Source organism: Podarcis cretensis (assembly GCF_951804945.1).
Source record: "Podarcis cretensis genome assembly, chromosome: 6".
Lineage (NCBI taxonomy): Eukaryota > Metazoa > Chordata > Lepidosauria > Squamata > Lacertidae > Podarcis > Podarcis cretensis.
Genome location: NC_137175.1, coordinates 5,060,641 through 5,080,618, shown reverse-complemented (window position 1 = coordinate 5,080,618; position 19,978 = coordinate 5,060,641). Strand labels below are relative to the sequence as shown.

Here is a 19,978-nt window from a genome sequence, read left to right as displayed (position 1 = left end):
TTCTCTGAAGGAATAACCCAAACATCAGAAACCTTCTGCTTGTTCCTTTCACACAGAGAAGCTCCCAGAAGCTCCCAGAACCCTCTTGAATTAATTAGAATAGGAAAGCTACACATCAGATCAATACTTTCTGCACTAAGAAATGCAAACTGACAGTTTATCTGGAAGGTAGGCCTTGAACCAGTGGCTTCAATTTACAAAAGGAAATTCTGACTAAACACCAGGAAGACCTTACTGACAGCAAGAGCTGTTTGACATTGGATCAGTCTCCCTCGGGAAGTTGTGGACTCTCATTCTTTGGAGGGTTTTTAAGCAGAGTTTGGATGGCCATCTGTTATGGATGCTTTAGCTCAGATTCGTGCATTGCTGGCAGTTGCACTATATCGGGGTAGGCAACCTAAGGTCCGGGGGCCGGATGTGGTCCAATCTGGCCTGCGGACAGTCCAGGAATCAGCATGTTTTTGTTGGGATACTTCCGGGGAGACGGGGGCATCAGGCAGGCCCCCAGCTGGCTCCAGCCACCGGCCAGCAGCTGGACGATCACTGGTCTTCCTTGGAACAGATACGTTTAGAAACCCATGCACGCTCTATCAGCAGAGTGAATACCGTATTTTTTGCTCCATAAGACACACTTTTTTCTTCCTAAAAAGTAAGGGGAAATGGAGCGAATGTGTGGTGCCTGGAGCTGAATTGCCCAGGGGCAAAAAGCAGATCATGGGGTTTTTTTGGGGGTGTTGAAACAAAGCCACTGATCATTTGTCGATCGGGAAGAGAGATAAGGGACGCTAGAGATAAAGGAGGCTGCCTGGGAGGGGGGAGATAAAGACAGTGAACTTGCAAAGGGGGAAAACAGGAAGACTAGAGCAATAAGGAGATAAATTAGAAGAAAAGGAGGAGCAAAAAACTGATCCAGCTAAGGAAAAGACACTAAGGCAAACAAGACGGAAGGGAGTGTTGAAAGGAAGCAGCTGATCAGTAAGGGATCAGGAGGGAGATAAAGGACGCTAGCGGAGGCTGCCGGGGGGGAAGGTAAAAGCCCATGGATCCTCAGGATTTTTACATTGAGTCATCCCAAATTCACCATCAGATCACATAGCATGTCCATTGCTACAACCTGCACCAAAAGAATAACACACCCACTGTTGCGTGGGGCCGCAATGGTGCAAAAACGTGGTTACAAAGCACAGATCCACATGGGTCCTCAGGATTTTTGCATTGAGTCACCCCAAATTCACCATCAGATCACATGTCTGTGGCCACAGCATGAGCCACAAAAATCATACATCCATTGTTTAGTTCAGAATATTTTTTTTCTTGTTCTCCTCTAAAAACTAGGTGCATCTTATGGTCAGCTGCATCTTATGGAGCAAAAAATACAGTAAATCTTCTCACAGCAGAAGTGGCGGACAGAGAAATATGTAAGCATATTTGCAGCATTTCTTTAGCATAGTTCAGGAACAAAGGAAAAAACCTGCCTGCTTCCCTTCGTGTCCAGCAAAACAGCAGCTAAAAGCAAAAGCAATATAGAAACGGAAGTTCCCAGCAAGTGCTGGAAGTAAACAAGCATGTGACACAAAACAGTCATGTCTGTTCCCTTTTAAGTTGGAATGGAACTATATCCTAACAGTTTTTACATGAGTAGAATGTGTCCTTTCATTTAAAATGCATCTCTGGGTTATTTGTGGGGCATAGGAATTCGTTGATTCCCCCCTCCCCAAAATAGTCTGGCCCATAGCTGTCAACCATAGAATCATAGAATCCTAGAGTTGGAAGAGACCACAAGGGCCATCGAGTCCAACCCCCTGCCAAGCCGGAAACACCATCAGAGCACTCCTGACATATGGTTGTCAAGCCTCTGCTTAAAGACCTCCAAAGAAGGAGACTCCACCACACTCCTTGGCAGCAAATTCCACTGTCAAACAGCTCTTACTGTCAGGAAGTTCTTCCTAATGTTTAGGTGCAATCTTCTTTCTTGTAGTTTGGATCCATTGCTCCGTGTCCGCTTCTCTGGAGCAGCAGAAAACAACCTTTCTCCCTCCTCTATGTGACATCCTTTTATATATTTGAACATGGCTATCACATCCCCCCTTAACCTCCTCTTCTCCAGGCTAAACATGCCCAGCTCCCTTAGCCGTTCCTCATAAGGCATCGTTTCCAGGCCTTTGACCATTTTGGTTGCCCTCCTCTGGACACGTTCCAGTTTGTCCGTGTCCTTCTTGAACTGTGGTGCCCAGAACTGGACACAGTACTCCAGGTGAGGTCTGACCAGAGCAGAATACAGTGGCACTATTACTTCCCTTGATCTAGATGCTATACTCCTATTGATGCAGCCCAGAATTGCATTGGCTTTTTTAGCTGCCGCGTCACACTATTGGCTCATGTCAAGTTTGTGGTCAACCAAGACTCCTAGATCCTTTTCACATGTACTGCTCTCAAGCCAGGTGTCACCCATCTTGTATTTGTGCCTCTCATTTTTTTTGCCCAAGTGCAATACTTTACATTTCTCCCTGTTAAAATTCATCTTGTTTGTTTTGGCCCAGTTCTCTAATCTGTCAAGGTCGTTTTGAAGTGTGATCCTGTCCTCTGGGGTGTTAGCCACCCCTCCCAGTTTGGTGTCATCTGCAAATTTGATCAGGATGCCCTTGAGTCCATCATCCAAGTCGTTGATAAAGATGTTGAATAAGACCGGGCCCAAGACAGTTCCTCATTTGGCGGGAAACTCCCTTATCCCAGCTCCATTTCCCACTGCTGTCCCAGATTGATGATGTCCCTTAAATTTCCCGTTACAGGTAGGTAGCCGTGTTGGTCTGCCATAGTCAAAACAAAAGAAAAGAAAAAAAATTCCTTCTAGTAGCACCTTAAGGTAAAGGTAAAGGTACCCCTGCCCGTACGGGCCAGTCTTGACAGACTCTGGGGTTGTGCGCCCATCTCACTTAAGAGGCCAGGGGCCAGCGCTGTCCGGAGACACTTCCGGGTCACGTGGCCAGCGTGACATCGCTGCTCTGGCCAGAGCCAGAGCCAGAGCCAGAGCCAGAGCTGCACATGGAAACGCCGTTTACCTTCCCGCTGGTAAGCGGTCCCTATTTATCTACTTGCACCCGGAGGTGCTTTTGAACTGCTAGGTTGGCAGGCGCTGGGACCGAGCAGCGGGAGCGCACCCCGCCGCAGGGATTCGAACCGCCGACCTTTCGATCGGCAAGCCCTAGGCACTGAGGCTTTAACCCACAGCGCCACCTGCGTCCCTTGAAGTAGCACCTTAAAGACCAACTAAGTTAGTTCTAGGTATGAGCTTTTGTGTGCATGCACACGAAAGCTCATACCTAGAACTAACTTAGTTGGTCTTTAAGGTGCTACTAGAAGGAATTTTTTTTCTTTTATTTTGTCTTAAATTTCCCGGTTTTCATGCTCGCCTGGCTCGGGAGGGAAGCAGCAGCTCGGGGTCCTCCACCGCGAGAGCCAGCGTGCGCATGAGCTGCCGTGTCTCTGTCTCTCCCTTTCCCCCCCTCAGGGGCGCGTTGTGAGGAGACGGGTGGTGGTGGGCAGGCAGGCAGCCCCCCTCTTTTGCGAGATTTCTGCCACGCTGCCAGGGGAAGCCGGAGGTGGCAGCAGCGGCTGAGGAGGCAGCCTGAGGGAGGAGGAAGAGGAGGGGATGGGGAGGGACACAGAAGGGCGGTACTTCAGTGGCCGTGGCCGCACCGCAACTACCTCATGCCGGGCTCATGGGCAGCGTGGGCGAGAGTCTCCCTCCCTCTCTCTCTGGCGGGGAAGGGCTGATGGAACTCCTCGCACCAGGACAGCGGCAGCCCCGACGTGCTGCTTAGCATCCCCTCCAATCAGTGCAGCATCTTAATGTAGTAATTTCCCCCTCTTCATCCCTTTCATAACTCTATTTTTATAAATCATCCATAGTTCAAATTTTTACTACAAGTTTTCTGTCAATCCTACCAGTGTACGTAACTCTTTACAATAGCTTTTCAACTAAATTATAAACTTTCCCTATTCTTTATTAAAGAGGTCCTCTTCCTGGTTTGTAATTCTGCCTGTAAGCTTTGCCATCTGGACATCGTTCATCAGTTTTGTCTGCCACTCTTCTTTGGTCGGAGTTGTAGACCCTTAGGATCATCTAGTCCAACCCCCTGCAAAACAGAGTCAGTTGCAGCAAAAGCAGCATGGCTCCATCAGTGCCGGATTTCTGTATAAGCTAAGCAAAATCCCTTATTTTGGTTTCTGGTCCCTTATTTTCAAGGCTGCTGGTCCCTTATTTTCAAATCTGTAAATTGACAGCTATGGTCTGGCCCACCACATGGTCTGAGGGACAGTGGACCAGGCCCCTGCAGAAAAATGTTGCTGGCCCCTGGACTAGATGAACCGCGGGGTCCCTTTCAACTCTGCAGTTCTGTGATTCTGTGATCTGCAACCTCCAACCTCCATCTCTTGCGCAATTTTGGGGGCTTTTAAATAATCTAAACAGGATTGCTGGGAACTAGATGAAGCAACCGTTTCCTCTTCCTTTCTGCGGAGGCAACATCTGATGTAAAAAGGTTGAGCTCAGACACAGCACAGAAGGGTTTCCTTTCTGTCACCCCGATGGCTGCTTTGCGCTCCTTCTCTGCATCTCCTCACTCATTTCTGCTGCTGCTCCTTCTCCTGCAAATGCTGGGTGAGTGTTTAAAGGTAGACATTGAACTTGCAGGCTTGCACAGATTTCTAGGTATGGTGAAGTCCAGTATGAGCTACAACTTTCCAGAAATTGCCACTCTGGTGCCCCCAATATATTTGGGAATTGGAGGGCACCAGGTTGGTGAGCCTCGGTGTAGCAAGAAAAGATAGGGAACTTGTGGCTGTCAGCTGAGGTCCTTCTCTGTGTGCCTCTATTATGGGAGTGCCTGCGTTATAAGGGGCCTTTTCAGTGGTGGCTCCACATTTGTGGAATGCTCTCCCTTTTTACCTGAGCTTTTTGGCCTTGAAGTAGAAGGTTTCAAGTACTTGTGGCCTTTTTTAGTGTTGCCGGATCTGTTAGACCCAACTTGCATTTGTAGAGATGTATTTTCTAGATTTTTAATGCTTGTGTTTCTTGCAATTGGCTTTAGTGTTTAGATAGTGCTTGTAAGTAGCTTTGGGTAACTTTTGTGAAGTAATAATAATAATAATAGAATAATGCTATAGGCACTTGTGGTGGACATGACCAAAGGTGGCAAATTTGGAGGGACCAGTCCTTTCAGTATTCATAAGCATATCTCAAAGTCTCCAGAGTCTGCATTATATTGAACTTGTATATTTTGATGAAAAGTCAGGCCTTGGCAATATGTTCTCTCATAGGACATTGATTCTGTTGATTCTGAAGATGAATTGCAATGCTTCCCCAATTTTGCAACAGTGAAGGCCCCATTTCCAGATCTTCCCCATAGGTTCCCCATTCCTGCTTTCAATGTAACAAAGTAATAAAACGCAAGGCAAGATTTGTCTTTGTTCTTCTTTTTTAAATCACGGCTTTGTAGCTTTTCAAACAAAATATTCAGGTTAGAGGACTGTGGTTAGAGTGGAAACCATTCCCCACCCTGATTATCCATCAGTTATTCTCTGTGAACAGATTTCATGTTGACATAAGAAAAAACTGCTCCTTTTCCCTTATGGGGTATCCAAGAGCCTGTATAGAGTCCTTAAGTGGGTCCCCTATCAGTAGGATAAAATAACAGAGGCCAACTGAAGTATATTGAGAAGCAAGGCAGCTAGTAAGCCTGATCTTTATTAACTGTTGCAATAGGGTGCTCACTCACCACACCCAGGAGGGACCCAGAACAATGGTGCACAAGCCCTTATATAGACTTTTGAAATTGCCCTCCCTGTAGCTCAAGACCACCCCTCAAAACATTTTGCATACATCACTGAAGGAGGCGGTCTCCAACAGAAATCCTGTTTGTCAGGATACCTGATAATGGTCACTGATTGCTTCATCTGGGCAGCCTGGCCATTCCTTCTGAGATGCTAAATACTTAGTTCCTGAATCCAGGTCACAGGCTCACCCTATTCACACACAAATACGCCCTTAAGAAAAGATTTGTAGGCAAAGAGGCAATGGGAAGGTTTCCCCCAATTTCCTTCTTCCTTGCAGAGAAATATTTGAGGTCACTGGGAGAGTCAAAATGGCTTCAGGATTGCTCTCCTGTACTATTTCAGACACGTGGTTTATATACTTATGTATGTGTTTGCCTTGTATATTTATGAACATTTAGTTTATATATTTGAGACCGTAAATTCTTATAACATATACAACACTATTTCATAACAAAAATACAGTGAGAGATAGGAGGCATGCGGTAGCAGTTAGTATTTGGCAGTACTTGGTAACAGCTTTTGCGGTCCATTAAATTTTGCCTGCTAAAATGAGAGAGAATTAAGAAAAACAGAAAAAGCAAACAAAAAATAAACATTGCCAGCTAGTCTGAAGTAGGAGTGCCATGACTATTGGAACTGGAATACTTGCATAAATTATGCGCCTCTGGAGAAATGCTTTGGAGAAGAATTGAGGTGAGCAGGGCTTTGTTGTCCTTCATCTTATCTCTGTTTTCCCATTTTCATTCCCTGGATTAAATGCATCCTTATATGACTGAATGTCTGCACATGCAGTGAGATTTCACCTTCCTTTCCTTCTGCTGCCGCCCCTTTGTTGTTGTTGTTGTTTGGTCGTTTAGTCGTGTTCGCCTCTTCGTGACACCCTGGACCACAGCACGCCAGGCACTCCTGTCTTCCACTGCCTCCCATGGTTTGGTCAAACTCATGCTGGTAGCTTCAAGAACACTGTCCAACCATCTCATCCTCTGTCGTCCCCTTCTCCTTGTGCCCTCCATCTTTCCCCACATCAGGGTCTTTTCCAGGGAGTCTTCTCTTCTCATGAGGTGGCCAAAGTCTTGGAGCCTCAGCTTCAAGATCTGTCCTTCCAGTGAGCACTCAGGGCTGATTTCCTTCAGAATGGAGAGGTTTGATCTTCTTGCAGTCCATGGGACTCTCAAGAGTCTCCTCCAGCACCAGAATTCAAAAGCATCAATTCTTCAGCAATCAGCCTTCTTTATGGTCCAGCTCTCACTTCCATACATCACTACTGGGAAAACCATAGCTTTAACTATACGGACCTTTGTTGGCAAGGTGATGTCTCTGCTTTTTAAGATTCTGTCTAGGTTTGTTGTTGCTTTTCTCCCAAGAAGCAGGCGTCTTTTAATTTTGTGACTGCTGTCACCATCTGCAGTGATCATGGAGCCCAAGAAAGTAAAATCTCTCACTGCCTCCATTTCTGCCGCCCCTTATGGACTCTCAAATTCTGCTCTAACCCTCTGAAGCAGATTTCAAGGTGCACTCGGGGGCTGCTGGGGGAGAAGCAGAAAACGAAGCTCTGCCCCATGGGTGAAAGACAGTTCACTCCAAATAGCCAGGAACTGACCTAGGGGCCCCACACCTTTCAGGGACCCCATGACAAGGGAACAAACAATATTGATTTGATCTTGAAAGAAAATTATAATCAAGTATTAGGAGATAATTTGCGAGGACCCCCCCCCCCATTATTATTTTTTTGACTGCCTAGGGGCCTCCACAGGGTTCAATCCGGTACTGTTTCACTCACACGCAAACAATGTTTGATACAACCCAAAGTCTGGAGAAAAAGAAGAAGAAGGTGTTATCAGATCCTCCAAGTGTCCCTATTTCCCAAGGACAGTCCTGCATTTACAGAAGCCATCTTGGTTTCTAATTTCATTGCAGAATGTCCTGCTTTTCCTTAAAGGTAAAGGTAAAAGGACCCCTGACCATTAGGTCCAGCACTCATCTTGCTTTTTTGGCCGAGGGAGCCGGCGTACAGCTTCCGGGTCATGTGGCCAGCATGACTAAGCCGCTTCTGGCAAACCAGAGCAGCGCACGGAAACACCGTTTACCTTCCCGCCAGAGTGGCACCTATTTATCTACTTGCACTTTGATGTGCTTTCAAACTGTTAGGTTGGCAAGAGCTGGGACCGAGCAACGGGAGCTCACCCCATCGTGGGGATTTGAACCACCGACCTTCTGATTGACAAGAACCACCGACCTTCTGGTTGACAAGTCCCATCCGCTTCCCATCCGCTTTCCCTTAGGATGTCCCTATTTTCATGGATAAATGTTGGAGGGGATTGAGTTCTCCAACCCCTGAGCTGTCTGAAGGCAGTCGTGTATGGGGAAGGTATTTTTTTATGTTTAATGTTTTATTATATTTTTATATATGTTGGAAGCTGCCCAGAGTGTCTGGGGCAACCCAGTCAGTTGGGCGGGGTATAAATAGTAAAATCATTATTAAGGAATAGGAAGTCCCTGTTTTCATCAGAGAAATGTTGGAGGTTACATGCTACTCATTTTGCTGCAGGTGCCAAAGGCCAAGATTTGGAAATTCTGCAGCCCCCAGGACCCTTGTCTGTGTCATCAGGAGAGACCCTCACTCTGACGTGTACAATACGTGGAACTGGTCCACCAGGAAGCATGAAATGGCACAAGGGGTCAGACAGAAAGCAGCCCATTTACAGTGAAAGAGGACAATATCCTTCCCGCGTGACTAGGGTTGTTCCTGGATCAGAAACAGACTTCAGCATCCGGATCAGCACCATCCGACCTGAGGATGCCGGGACCTATTACTGTGTCAAGTACAGGGCAGGATCCCAAGAAACAGAATTTAAATCGGGAGTGGGCACTGAGGTTTCCGTGATTGGTAAGTATCCCTCAATTTCTCTTCGTTTCCAAGGAGGACTATCTGCCCCCCTCGCCCCAGAAGCTCCACATTATGTAGAAAAGCAAAGGCATCTAATGAGGCTGGGACCTTTTTTGAAAAGTGAAAAATAGCCTTGGTGGGCGGCATGTTCGAGTGAAGCACTGATGAGAGGAGTAAGGGCACATCACTCCTTCCCTGCTGGGGGGTTTTCTGCACAAAAATCTATTTCCTTCCCCTTCCCCAAGGGTCCCAAAGCTGCTTTTCATTCCTTGAAAATCTACACTTATAAGCATTTGCATGCAATGTAAATTTAACTGGTACAGAACCACAGTCCAATGGAGAGCCTGTTGTAGGGCGGGTGGGGGGTGGAGATGACAAGCTTTTTCATCCTAAGGACTCTATTCCCTACTGGTCAATTTCAAAGGGGCACATCATCATCATCATCATCATCATCATAATAATAATAATAATAATTTATTTATACCCTGCCCTTCCCGGTTCAAAAACTGGGCTCGGGGCAGCTAACAACAAATTTAAAACAGTTTAAAACACTTAATTATAAAAGCAGCATAAAATACAGTATAAAAACATGAATAACAATAAAGTTCAAAAATCAATTAGATAATCCCCAGGGCTAGCTGGCTGAATTGGTCATGCCAGTGGATGGGATAGAGTCAAAAAGTGGGAGAGTGACCAATGTGAAATTTTACCAGGCCAGCAAATCAGGACCAATGAGGGCATGGCCTGGGAAGAAGGGGTGTGGCCTGAGGGAGTCCCAGGGGCCAGGTGGTCATGTTTCCCCTCTAGCAAGTCCTGCTCTCAGGATTCCTGCTCTCCGCGGAAATAAAGACTCCACCCCCCAGCCTGGTCTGATTTCCTAATTGATTGAGGTGATTGAGCGCGTGGTTGCTGAACAACTCCAGGCACGCCTGGAGGATGCGGACCATTTGGATCCCTTCCAATCAGGATTCAAGCCTCATCATGGGACTGAAACTGCCTTGGTCGCGCTGGTTGATGATCTCCGGTGAGCTAGGGACAAAGGTGAGAGTTGTTTCCTAGTTCTGCTGGATCTCTCAGCGGCCTTTGATACAATCAAACATAACATCCTTCTGGACCGTCTAGAGGGGCTGGGAGCTGGGGGCACTGTCATACAGTGGTTCCGCTCCTTCCTACTGGGCCATGTTCAGAAAGTGGTGGTGGGGGATGAGTGTTCAGACCCCTGGGCCCTCACTTGTGGGGTGCCTCAGGGTTCTGTCTGTGATGATCTGAGATAAGATCTTTATTGGCTAATTACTTTATGGCCCAATTAGCCCCAGTATAATGCGGTCCGGCACACTTCCCAGCCGTGCCAAGCTGCGCAGACCTTCTGCTCTCCGGTTTCGCCTTGCAGAGTAAAAACACAGCGGATCAAAACTGTTGCAGGCTGCTTCAGATCCAGACAAACACACCAAGCACCTGTATGTCCAAATTCATCAGTTCTTTATTGCAGCAAGTATTTACAGCTCAGCATTTCTCAGATTCTCCTGGACTGCTAGCATTCATGGCGTCCGTCTCTCTCAGAGACAAAGAGAGAACAACAAGTAGAGCTCCTCCCTCCTTCCAAACGTCAGAATAGGAGGCACACTCAGAACAAAATTAACCCAGTAAGTTCTGAATCCCAACACCCCCTCTTGCCTCCATTCCTGAGGTGATTTGTGGATGTACCTTTGCAGACCTCTGTGAGATCAATCTCTTCCCCAATGCCTTGCGCCCTCTCCTGGCGTTCCTGTCAGGCATCTGTAGAACATCCTCACAACTCTCAGATTCGCACTGTGCGAAACTTGCCCACGCACCTGTGGCCTGATACCTCTCAGGTGGAATTCCCTTCGTTGTGCGACTGGACTGCCTGGGCACAAACTCAGGCACTTCCTCTGACTCACTGTGGTCAGCAGGTGTGTCCTCTGCATCCTGGGATTCCCCCTCTGACTTAACGCGTCTTCGAACCCTTGGAATTACCCTCACAGGAGAACTAGGCTCACTCTTGGGCTCTCTTTTTACAACTTGCGGAGATGCCCCATCCTGCTCCTGACTTTGGTCAGTGAGCTGATCGTCATCAGCAGACTCAGCTCCTGGCTCTCCTTCCTCCTCATCAGAACCTTCCTGCTCTGAATCAGAAAGACATTCTGAAAGAATATCGCGTCTGGCAGGGGTCTTTGACCTTTCCTCCTGCTTACAGAACTCAGCGTGTTTACTGATCAGCAGCTTACTCTGATCACCTGACGGGTAAGCAAACCTCCATGCACGAGCCGCTGGCTCATACCCACAGAAGATCATTTTCTGGAACTTGGGTTCACCTGGCCCTCGCAAAGCTTCAGGCACCGGCAGCGAGGCCGTTGATCCGAACGCACGGAGGAAGTGTACCTGAGGCTTCCTCCTGTGAAGCATGAAAAACGGTGTGTCTCCTACCACTGAATTGTAGGACCGATTCCAGGTGAAGCTCACATATTTAACTGCCTCCATCCAAAACCTTGAAGGTAACCCAGAGTCTGACAGCATCACCTGTGCAGCTTTAACCAGAGCCTCACTTCTGAGCTCTGCTACCCCCCTCTGTTGAGGAGAAGTCACTGTGTGACTTATCCCTTTCTTGTGAAAGAACTTCTGCAAAGCAGACCCAGTAAACTGTGAACCTCTGTCACTAGCAATTTCCCTGACTCTGGTGGAGAACTTTAGTTCCACCTCCTCAATCCAACGTCTAATCAGCTGTGCTGCATCTTCCTTGGATTTGAGACCATGTGTCCAGGTGTTCTGCGAAAAATCATCCTGCAGCGTCAGCAGAAACCTGGCCCCTCCCAAACTTGGTTCCTTCATGGGACCCAACAGATCTATGTGCACAAGATCAAAAGGTTTTGTGGTTACCCTCTCCACCCTGGGGTAACTGCACCCTCTTATCTTTGCCTGTCTGCAAGCCTGACAATCTAGGACTCTTGCACATTCTTCAATTCTACAGCCTTTGGAAACCTCAGGTAGCACCTGTAGTTCTTCAAGACAAGCATGAGCTGTCTTCTTATGCCACGCACAAGAACATGAAACATGAGTGGGAACTGTAGCACGCAGGGCTTGTGCTTTCCCAACCTTCCCCTCACCCTCCAGAGACGTTTTAAGAATGAAGAGATCATTCTGCCCCTTTGCAACTCTGACCAGTTGCTTCCCTCCTTTGGAGATTGTACAAAAATCGTGTTCAAAGCAAACCTTAAACCCCTTTTTCAACAAATAAGGCACAGATAAAATACAGTGTTGCACTCCCGGCACAATGCAAACTTCCATCTGCTCCTGCAAAACAGAAAAAAAGACATTTGCAATGTTATTCACATTTTTCTTTTCCCCACTTGCAAACTGAACGGTTTTCCCAGCCGGAATTGCCTTGCAATTCCAAATCTCGACTGCAGGGGTCTCTGGAATCAGGTTGCAGTTAGCTCCTGAGTCGATTAGAAAGCGAAAATCAGTGCCTTTCTCGGCAGAGCTGTCCTCAAACAACGCCATACTGGCAACAAATGTCCCGCTGCCCCCTCTCTTTGAGCTTCTGCAGCAGTTCTGTCTGGTTGTCTTGGCAACCAACTCCCCCTTACTCAGGACCTTGGCAGCTTCCGTAGAAGTAGCCTCCTCCGTTGCCTTGGAGACCGGTCTGGCCTCTGCGTTCCCACGTGACTCTTTAGGCCTTATCTTCACTCTGTCCAGGTGGCCGACCTTGAAGCGTCTAGCTCTCCGCAGCCTTCCAGACTTTGGCTGAGGACGACAATCCTCGGTGGAAAAATACTGCCCAGGGCTCCTTTCAGCTGGCCTGGCCCCCCTTCTTCCGGAAGAGCACTCTGTGCCAGCCCTGCCCTCGCTGAAACTGCGTTTCACTTCAGCACTCACAGTGGAAAACGTTTGAAACTTGCCTTTGGAATTCTCAGCCCCCCCGACTTGCACCTCAGGGACTGGGGCTTCAGCCATTTCCAGGCTCTTCATGACTTCTCCAGGGCCCTGGCATCCTGCTGAAGTTTCACACAAACTTCTCAGCACCTCCCAGGCAGCCCTTGCTGACTTTACGCCCTCCAAACTGGGCAAGAGTGATGCATGTACGCATGCTTTCAGCATAGCAAGCTCTCTTTGCATTCTCTGCTGGCTATCTTCAGGCAACGCAGCCTCAAAGCCAGTAATGTCTGTCCCTTCAGGACCTGGATTCAGGGGACGTGGTTCTTTCTGGCTTACATCCCAAAGCCCAGTAACCAGAAACCAACCCCTTACTCTTCTGGACCAGGTTGCCCAACTTCTTAAAGTGAGCTTTTCAAGCGGAACGTCCTCAAGGACCTGGCTGTCTGCCATTCTCTCCTCTTCCCCGGGGCCCCAGCTGTACTCACGTATCACCAGCTCTCCGGCACCCGATTTCTCAGCTGCTTTCCCAGCTCTCTGCCTCTCAGCATCAGGCAAAACACAGCGTCCCAGCCAGCTGCTCTCAGCTCTCAGCTACTCTTGCCTCTCTGCAGCAGGCAAAACACAGAACGCAGACCTCCGCTTCGTCTAGCGTCTTTCCAGCTGATCAAAGCTGACTTCAAAGCTCACCGGCAGACTCTCAGCAACAGTTTTATTAGCGGTAATTAGGTCCTCCATAACCTGTGACGATCTGAGATAAGATCTTTATTGGCTAATTACTTTATGGCCCAATTAGCCCCAGTATAATGCGGTCCGGCACACTTCCCAGCCGTGCCAAGCTGCGCAGACCTTCTGCTCTCCGGTTTCGCCTTGCAGAGTAAAAACACAGCGGATCAAAACTGTTGCAGGCTGCTTCAGATCCAGACAAACACACCAAGCACCTGTATGTCCAAATTCATCAGTTCTTTATTGCAGCAAGTATTTACAGCTCAGCATTTCTCAGATTCTCCTGGACTGCTAGCATTCATGGCGTCCGTCTCTCTCAGAGACAAAGAGAGAACAACAAGTAGAGCTCCTCCCTCCTTCCAAACGTCAGAATAGGAGGCACACTCAGAACAAAATTAACCCAGTAAGTTCTGAATCCCAACACTGTCCTCTCCCCCATGCTTTTTAACATCTATATGAAGCCGCTGGGAGAGATCATCAGGGGGTTTGGACTGGGTGTCCATCAATATGCAGATGATACCCAGCTCTACCTCTCTTTCAAATCAGAACCAGTGAAGGCGGTGAAGGTCCTTTGTGAGTGCCTGGAGGCAGTTGGAGGATGGATGGCGGCTAATGGATTGAGGTTGAATCCTGACAAGGCAGAAGTACTGCTCTTGGGGGACAGGGGGCGGGCTGGTGTGGAGGACTCCCTGGTCCTGAATAGGGTAATTGTGCCCCTGAAGGACCAGGTGCGCAGCCTGGGAGTCATTTTGGACTCACAGCTGTCCATGGAGGCGCAGGTCAATTCTGTATCCAGGGCAGCTGTTTACCAGCTCCACCTGGTACGCAGGCTGAGAACCTACCTGCCCGCGGACTGTCTCGCCAGAGTGGTGCATGCTCTAGTTATCTCCCACTTGGAGTACTGCAATGCGCTCCATGTGGGGCTACCTTTGAAGGTGACTCGGAAACTACAACTAATCCAGAATGTGGCAGCTAGACTGGTGACTGGGGGCGGCCGCCGAGACCACATAACACCGGTCTTGAAAGACCTACATTGGCTCCCAGTACGTTTCCGAGCACAATTCAAAGTGCTGGTGTTGACCTTTAAAGCCCTAAACGGCCTCGGCCCAGTATACCTGAAGGAGTATCTCCACCCCCATCGTTCTGCCCGGACGCTGAGGTCCAGCGCCGAGGGCCTTCTGGCGGTTCCCTCATTGCGAGAAGCAAAGCTACAGGGAACCAGGCAGAGGGCCTTCTCGGTAGTGGCGCCTGCCCTGTGGAACGCCCTCCCATCAGATGTCAAAGCGATAAATAACTACCTGACATTCAGAAGACATCTTAAGGCAGCCCTGTTCAGGGAAGTTTTTAATCTGTGATATTTTAGTGTATTTTTGGTTTTTATGGAAGCCGCCCAGAGTGGCTGGGGAAACCCAGCCAGATGGGCAGGGTACAAATAATAAATTATTATTATTATTATTATTATTATTATTACTAATTGATCTGTTAATAATTTGGGCATTTGAGGGAAGAGGGAGAGGGGCAAAGAGCATCTCTCTCTGATGAAGCACAGTGGTGGCTGATGAAAGGACCTTTTTCCTATTGATAGAACCATTGTCACCCTGGACAGCTCAGTTGGTTAGCAGTGTTTCCCAACCTTGGGCCTCCAGCTGTTTTTGGACTACAACTCCCATCATCCCTAGCTAGCAAGACCAGTGGTCAGGGATGATGGGAATTGTAGTTCAAAAACAGCTGGTGGCCCAAGGTTGGGAAACACTGGGTTAGAGCATGGTGCTGATAATGCCAAGGTTGCAGGTTCACTTCCTATAGGGGACAGCTCATATTCCCGCATTGCAGGGGGTTGGACTAGATGACCCTCGGGGTCCCTTCCAACTCTATGCCCACATCATTTTGTGGTCTTCCCTTTTTTTCTGCTTTTAGATGTGACAGACATTCTGTGTTGTGCCCCCTTCCCTCTTCCTCCTGCACCCAGGCAGCCATTTTGTGACTGGTGCCCGCAGCACACCCTCAAAATTCCAAAAGGGCCCACTGGCCCCCCAAAGGATTTCCCTTTGGATTGGGGATGGGCCGCATCCTGCAGGGAATGACAGGTGATGTCACTCTTTCCCCCACAGCCACGCCATCCCAGCCATCTATCGAGGGTCCTGCGAGCAGAGTGTTATCTGGGACCTCGGCGACTTTCACCTGCACATCGGATGGATTCTCCCCCCGAGCCATCAAAGTCACTTGGCTGAAGGACAACACCAGGATCGTGTCCCCAGAGCCCACCGTTCTGCCAGAAGGAGAAAGCATCTCCTACCAAGTGCTGAGCACCGCACAGGTGCCACTCACAAGAGACGATGTGAAGTCCCAGCTCATCTGCCAGATTGAACACGAGACCTTGCGGAGTCCCCTACGGGAGTTTTTCAAACTTGGAGACATCCTACGAGGTACAGAGACTGGTGGGGGTCTGGCTGTGGGGTGGCAGATCATTGCAAGAAGGGGAAGAAGCTGTGGGTCTTGGATGCCAGGGAGAAAGAGAGATGAGCAGGTTGGTGCTCCAAGGTCCATTGGGAGGACAATACGCAATTCCATCTGGCTTGTCCAGATTGAAATGTGTTCTAATATTTTCCTGGTAAGACCCCTTGAATCTCTCCTAAAATAATAAAGACACCACAGTCTTATTGATAAGCAAGAAAAAGAAAGTTTAGTCACAATCAGGCAGAGCGCAGTGTGATCCCTGAAGGCAGGCTTAAGGCTTAAAGTTCCAAACTTATACTAACAGGTTTACCCCATAAGGGAGATTTACCTAGTGACTGCAGACTAGCAGTCCAGCAGTTCATTCCAGGAAGTTTGCAGGACGAAAGGAAGATGGAAAAGAAGGAGAGTGGCAGCACGCCTTGTCCTTTTACCTGGTCTGGAAAGGTCACGCCCACCCACTAGTCACATGCAAGAGGAAGGATGTTCCAGCCCAGGAGGAACAGGAAGTTTCGACTGCCTGGACCAAACATTCCCTTGCATGTCCACTCTAGCAAAACAAGGAATGTTGTATTTGACTGCTCCCAGTGGATTACATCCCACAAAGTCAAGTGGCAGGGCAAGGGGTCAGGTGCTCCTTCTGCCTCCCATGCTGCTGCTTCACCCAATTGCTCCTCACAAAGGACTAAGGAAAAAGAGCCACTGGTATGCATGTAGCATTCACTTTGGTCCGTAGATATTTTCATTGAAGGGAAATGCGATTCCTGCTACTAAGACAGAGGCCAAGGCTCAGGCAAACACCAATTCTGAAGGAGATTAGATGTTTGACTGATGCCTGCCCAGACGCCACTGTAGACATGGACAGTAGCATCCAACCAAGACCACCTGATACTGATATCTTAATGGGCCTCCATAGATTACCCATTTGCCAACCTGGTATCTTCCTGACATTTTGAACTATAATTCCCATCTGCCCCAGCCAGCACAGCTCTTAATGTCTGTTAGGTACTGAGTTGAATAGGATCCAAAATGCAGCAGACTGATTGGTCCTAGAACAATAGGATCCAAAATGCAGCAGTCTGATTGGTCCTAGAACAATAGGACCCAGAATGCAGCAGTCTGATTGGTCCAGAGGAGCCACCCAATCCAGCTCCAGGTGGAAGTGAATCTGCAACCTGATTGACCTACAGGAGAATCCCGGAATTAGCCAATCACGTGGGGCCCATTGTGTAAATAATGTATAGAAAGCAGACATTCTGGGGGAACTTCCATTCCTCCTCACCACTATGAGCTGAGTAAAGAGCATGAAATCCACTCTCGACTCCGAGCATATTTCAATGTCCAAGACCTCTAGAGGCATGGGCATAGCCAAGGGGGGCAGGGAAGGGCAGCTACCCCCTAAATAAAAATCAATAAAAATATATAGCTAACTGAGGTTCTGCCCCCCTAACAAAAATCCTGGCTACGCCCATGTCTAAGGGTCTTGATCTCAAGGAGGGGGTGAGGCCACATTTGCTTAAGCTGTGTAGCAGGCATGAGAAGCCCAATCCTACGTTTTTTCCACCCTGTGCATAATCTTATATACCTCTGTCAGGAGGAATGCAATTCCAGCACACTTGAGATTCCAGGAGCTATTCCCTCTCAGGAACAGCATGGTCCTGATGCAGATTTCTTTGCCTTTGTCCACACAGTTCCACCCAGAGTGAAGCTGGAAGCCAACCCAGCCAACCCCGTCCCGCTGAATGAATCGGTGACCTTCAGCTGCAGCGCGGAAGGGTTTTACCCAAAAGACACAACCTTGGCCTTGACTCTGAACGGCAGCCTGAGTGAAACAGGAACGGCTGAGCCCATGGCCCAGAACGGGGATGGGACATTCACCCTCAGGAGCTCCCTGAAGCTGAATGCCACGGAAAAAAGGAACCAGTCTGCATTTACTTGCCTGGTTACGCAAAACTCTCAGCCTGTAGCGACTGAGACGTCAGTGCTGAACATCAGGGTGCCGACTGAAGGAAGTGAAAGCGTCAGTATGGAGCCAGGTAGGTGTGGGTCCTGACACCATATTTTTGTGGTTTTTGGCCCCCATCCCTCAATCCATGTTTGCTTTTTTGTCAACACGTATGTCTGTCTGTGTGCTGGTCTTCTTATCTTCAGACCACTAAAGGTGAAGATCTACAGCTCATTGGAAGAGCAACCATGTTCCATGCAGTAAGGTAAAGGGACCCCTGACCATTAGGTCCAGTTGTGACCAACTCTGGGGTTGCGGCGCTCATCTTGCTTTATTGGCCGAGGGAGCCAGTGTACAGCTTTTGGGTCACGTGGCCAGCATGACTAAGCCGCTTCCTGCAAACCAGAGCAGCACACAGAAATGCCGTTTACCTTCCCGCAGGAGTGGTACCTATTTATCTAATTGCACTTTGATGTGCTAGGTTGGCAGGAGCAGAGACCGAGCAACGGGAGCTCACCCCATCGCCGGTATTCGAACCACCAACCTTCTGATCGACAAGTCCTAGGCTCCATGGTTTAAACCACAGCGCCACCCGTGTCCCTTTGTTCCATGCAGTAGTTCCCAGGAAAAAGGCTTCTGCCCAAGACCCTGGAGAGGCCCTGCTAGTTAGTGTAGACCAGATATGGGAGCTGGTTGGTCCTCCAGCTCTTGCTGAACTACAGCTCCCATCAGCCCCTGCGAACATGACTAATGGTGGGGGGTGATGGGAGTTGAAATTCAGCCATGTTTGGAGGCCAAAGCTGCTTCCTGCTTGGTATAGATCAAAGGATCCCTACATAGTGCTTTGTGGTATGCCCACCTTGATGCCCAATAAGACTCACTTGCCTCTTCTCATTTTGGAGGGCGGTTCTGAGCACCACCAGTTTTTCTTTTGTGAAATGCATTGGGGTTCTTTTGTTGCCTGCAGCACACATTCTTAGCTTTCCAAATCTGGCCTTGGAACCAAAAATGTTTGGGGTGCCCCTGGTGGAATTGGTTTCCAGGAAACTTTATGAGGGCCACATGCCATTGGCAGGAGGGGCCTGAGGCAAATGTTTGTGGAGCAACAAATTAGCCTTTGTAAAATATAATACTTTCTCTACGCATTCACATACCCAACTCTAACCCCCCACCCAGGAAAGCAGGAGCCATTATCATAGTTCAAGGCAGCATTTTGATGCTGGCCCCAGTTCAGTGCATTTCTGGATTGATCTGAAGCAGATGGGTCAATCCAGGGCAGTTCAGACCAATCTGGGGCTCAAGACACTCTCAAAGAAAGCCAGACAGCCTGCCACCAAAGTCTTGCAGAATGACACCATATAAGGAGAACACCAGGAAGCAGGGAGCTGGATTGATAGCCCAGGCGTCCAGTTCTGGGCTAGCATCCCACCCAACACTCTCCAATCACAGTGAAGTGTTAAGATCAGCAGCTTGCTCTTTACTGCCTTTCTACTGTAAGTTCTCTGAAGATTTCTTTGCCAGAGTCTTCGGACAGACTCTTGTGCTTGGTGTTAAATCTCCTGTCTTCTCCCTTGCAGGTCATTTTCAGCTGTCCCCCTTCGGTCTCTGTATTGGACTTATTCTGGCCAGCAAACTCCTTGTTGTTGCTCCTTTCCTATTATACCTCTTCCTCAAAAAAGGACACGGCAAGGGGAACCTGAAAAACACAACTGTGAGCACCTAGGGTCAGGAGCCAGTGGACAGACCAACCTAGAAATTGTCTACCTTTCAAGTTGGTGGCCCTAAGCCAGGCTTCCTCAAACTCAGCTGTAATGTTTCTAGGGGTTGCTCGTGCGTAAATCGGCGCCACACCCGGCTGGGTTGCCTGAGTGAACCCTTTCTGTCTCAATCGCTGGCAGAATCCGTGAGTGGGCGTTTCTTGAACTTCTTCCAGCGAAGAAGCTCTTTGATGCCTACTCTCCCTGCGTGGAAGCCTTTTGCGCAGGGAGGGTGTGGGCAGCGGAGGACCCGTGCTCTCCCTGCTGGTCTCCGGCGAGGAGTCATGGAGCCCCCTCGCCGATTCCCCCATCTGCCCCCCTTCTCCACTAGTGTTACGCTGATTTCCTTCCCCAGAAGATGGGCTGCTTCTCTCCCTCCCGGGACGCTCTCCAGAATCCCTCTGGAGCCCTCCCTCTCCCTCTGGCTCCAATGGCAGTTCCCTGACATTGAGACTCTGCGGTTCCCATCATCCCTGACCACTG

General features: G+C 48.8%; 1 protein-coding gene across 1 annotated transcript in view; it reads left to right on the top strand.

The window, feature by feature from the left end:
• The window catches only part of LOC307219168 (signal-regulatory protein beta-1-like), a 30,795-nt gene extending 11,238 nt beyond the window's left edge, over positions 1-19,557 (top strand). Inside the window, exons 4-8 of the mRNA XM_079982170.1 lie at positions 4,494-4,660; positions 8,384-8,722; positions 15,451-15,765; positions 17,485-17,829; positions 19,316-19,557. Coding sequence (XP_079838296.1) covers positions 4,494-4,660; positions 8,384-8,722; positions 15,451-15,765; positions 17,485-17,829; positions 19,316-19,461 — 1,312 coding nt within the window. The 3' untranslated portion in view covers positions 19,462-19,557. The remainder of the gene's footprint in view (positions 1-4,493; positions 4,661-8,383; positions 8,723-15,450; positions 15,766-17,484; positions 17,830-19,315) is intronic.
• The last annotated feature ends 421 nt before the right edge of the window (positions 19,558-19,978 follow it).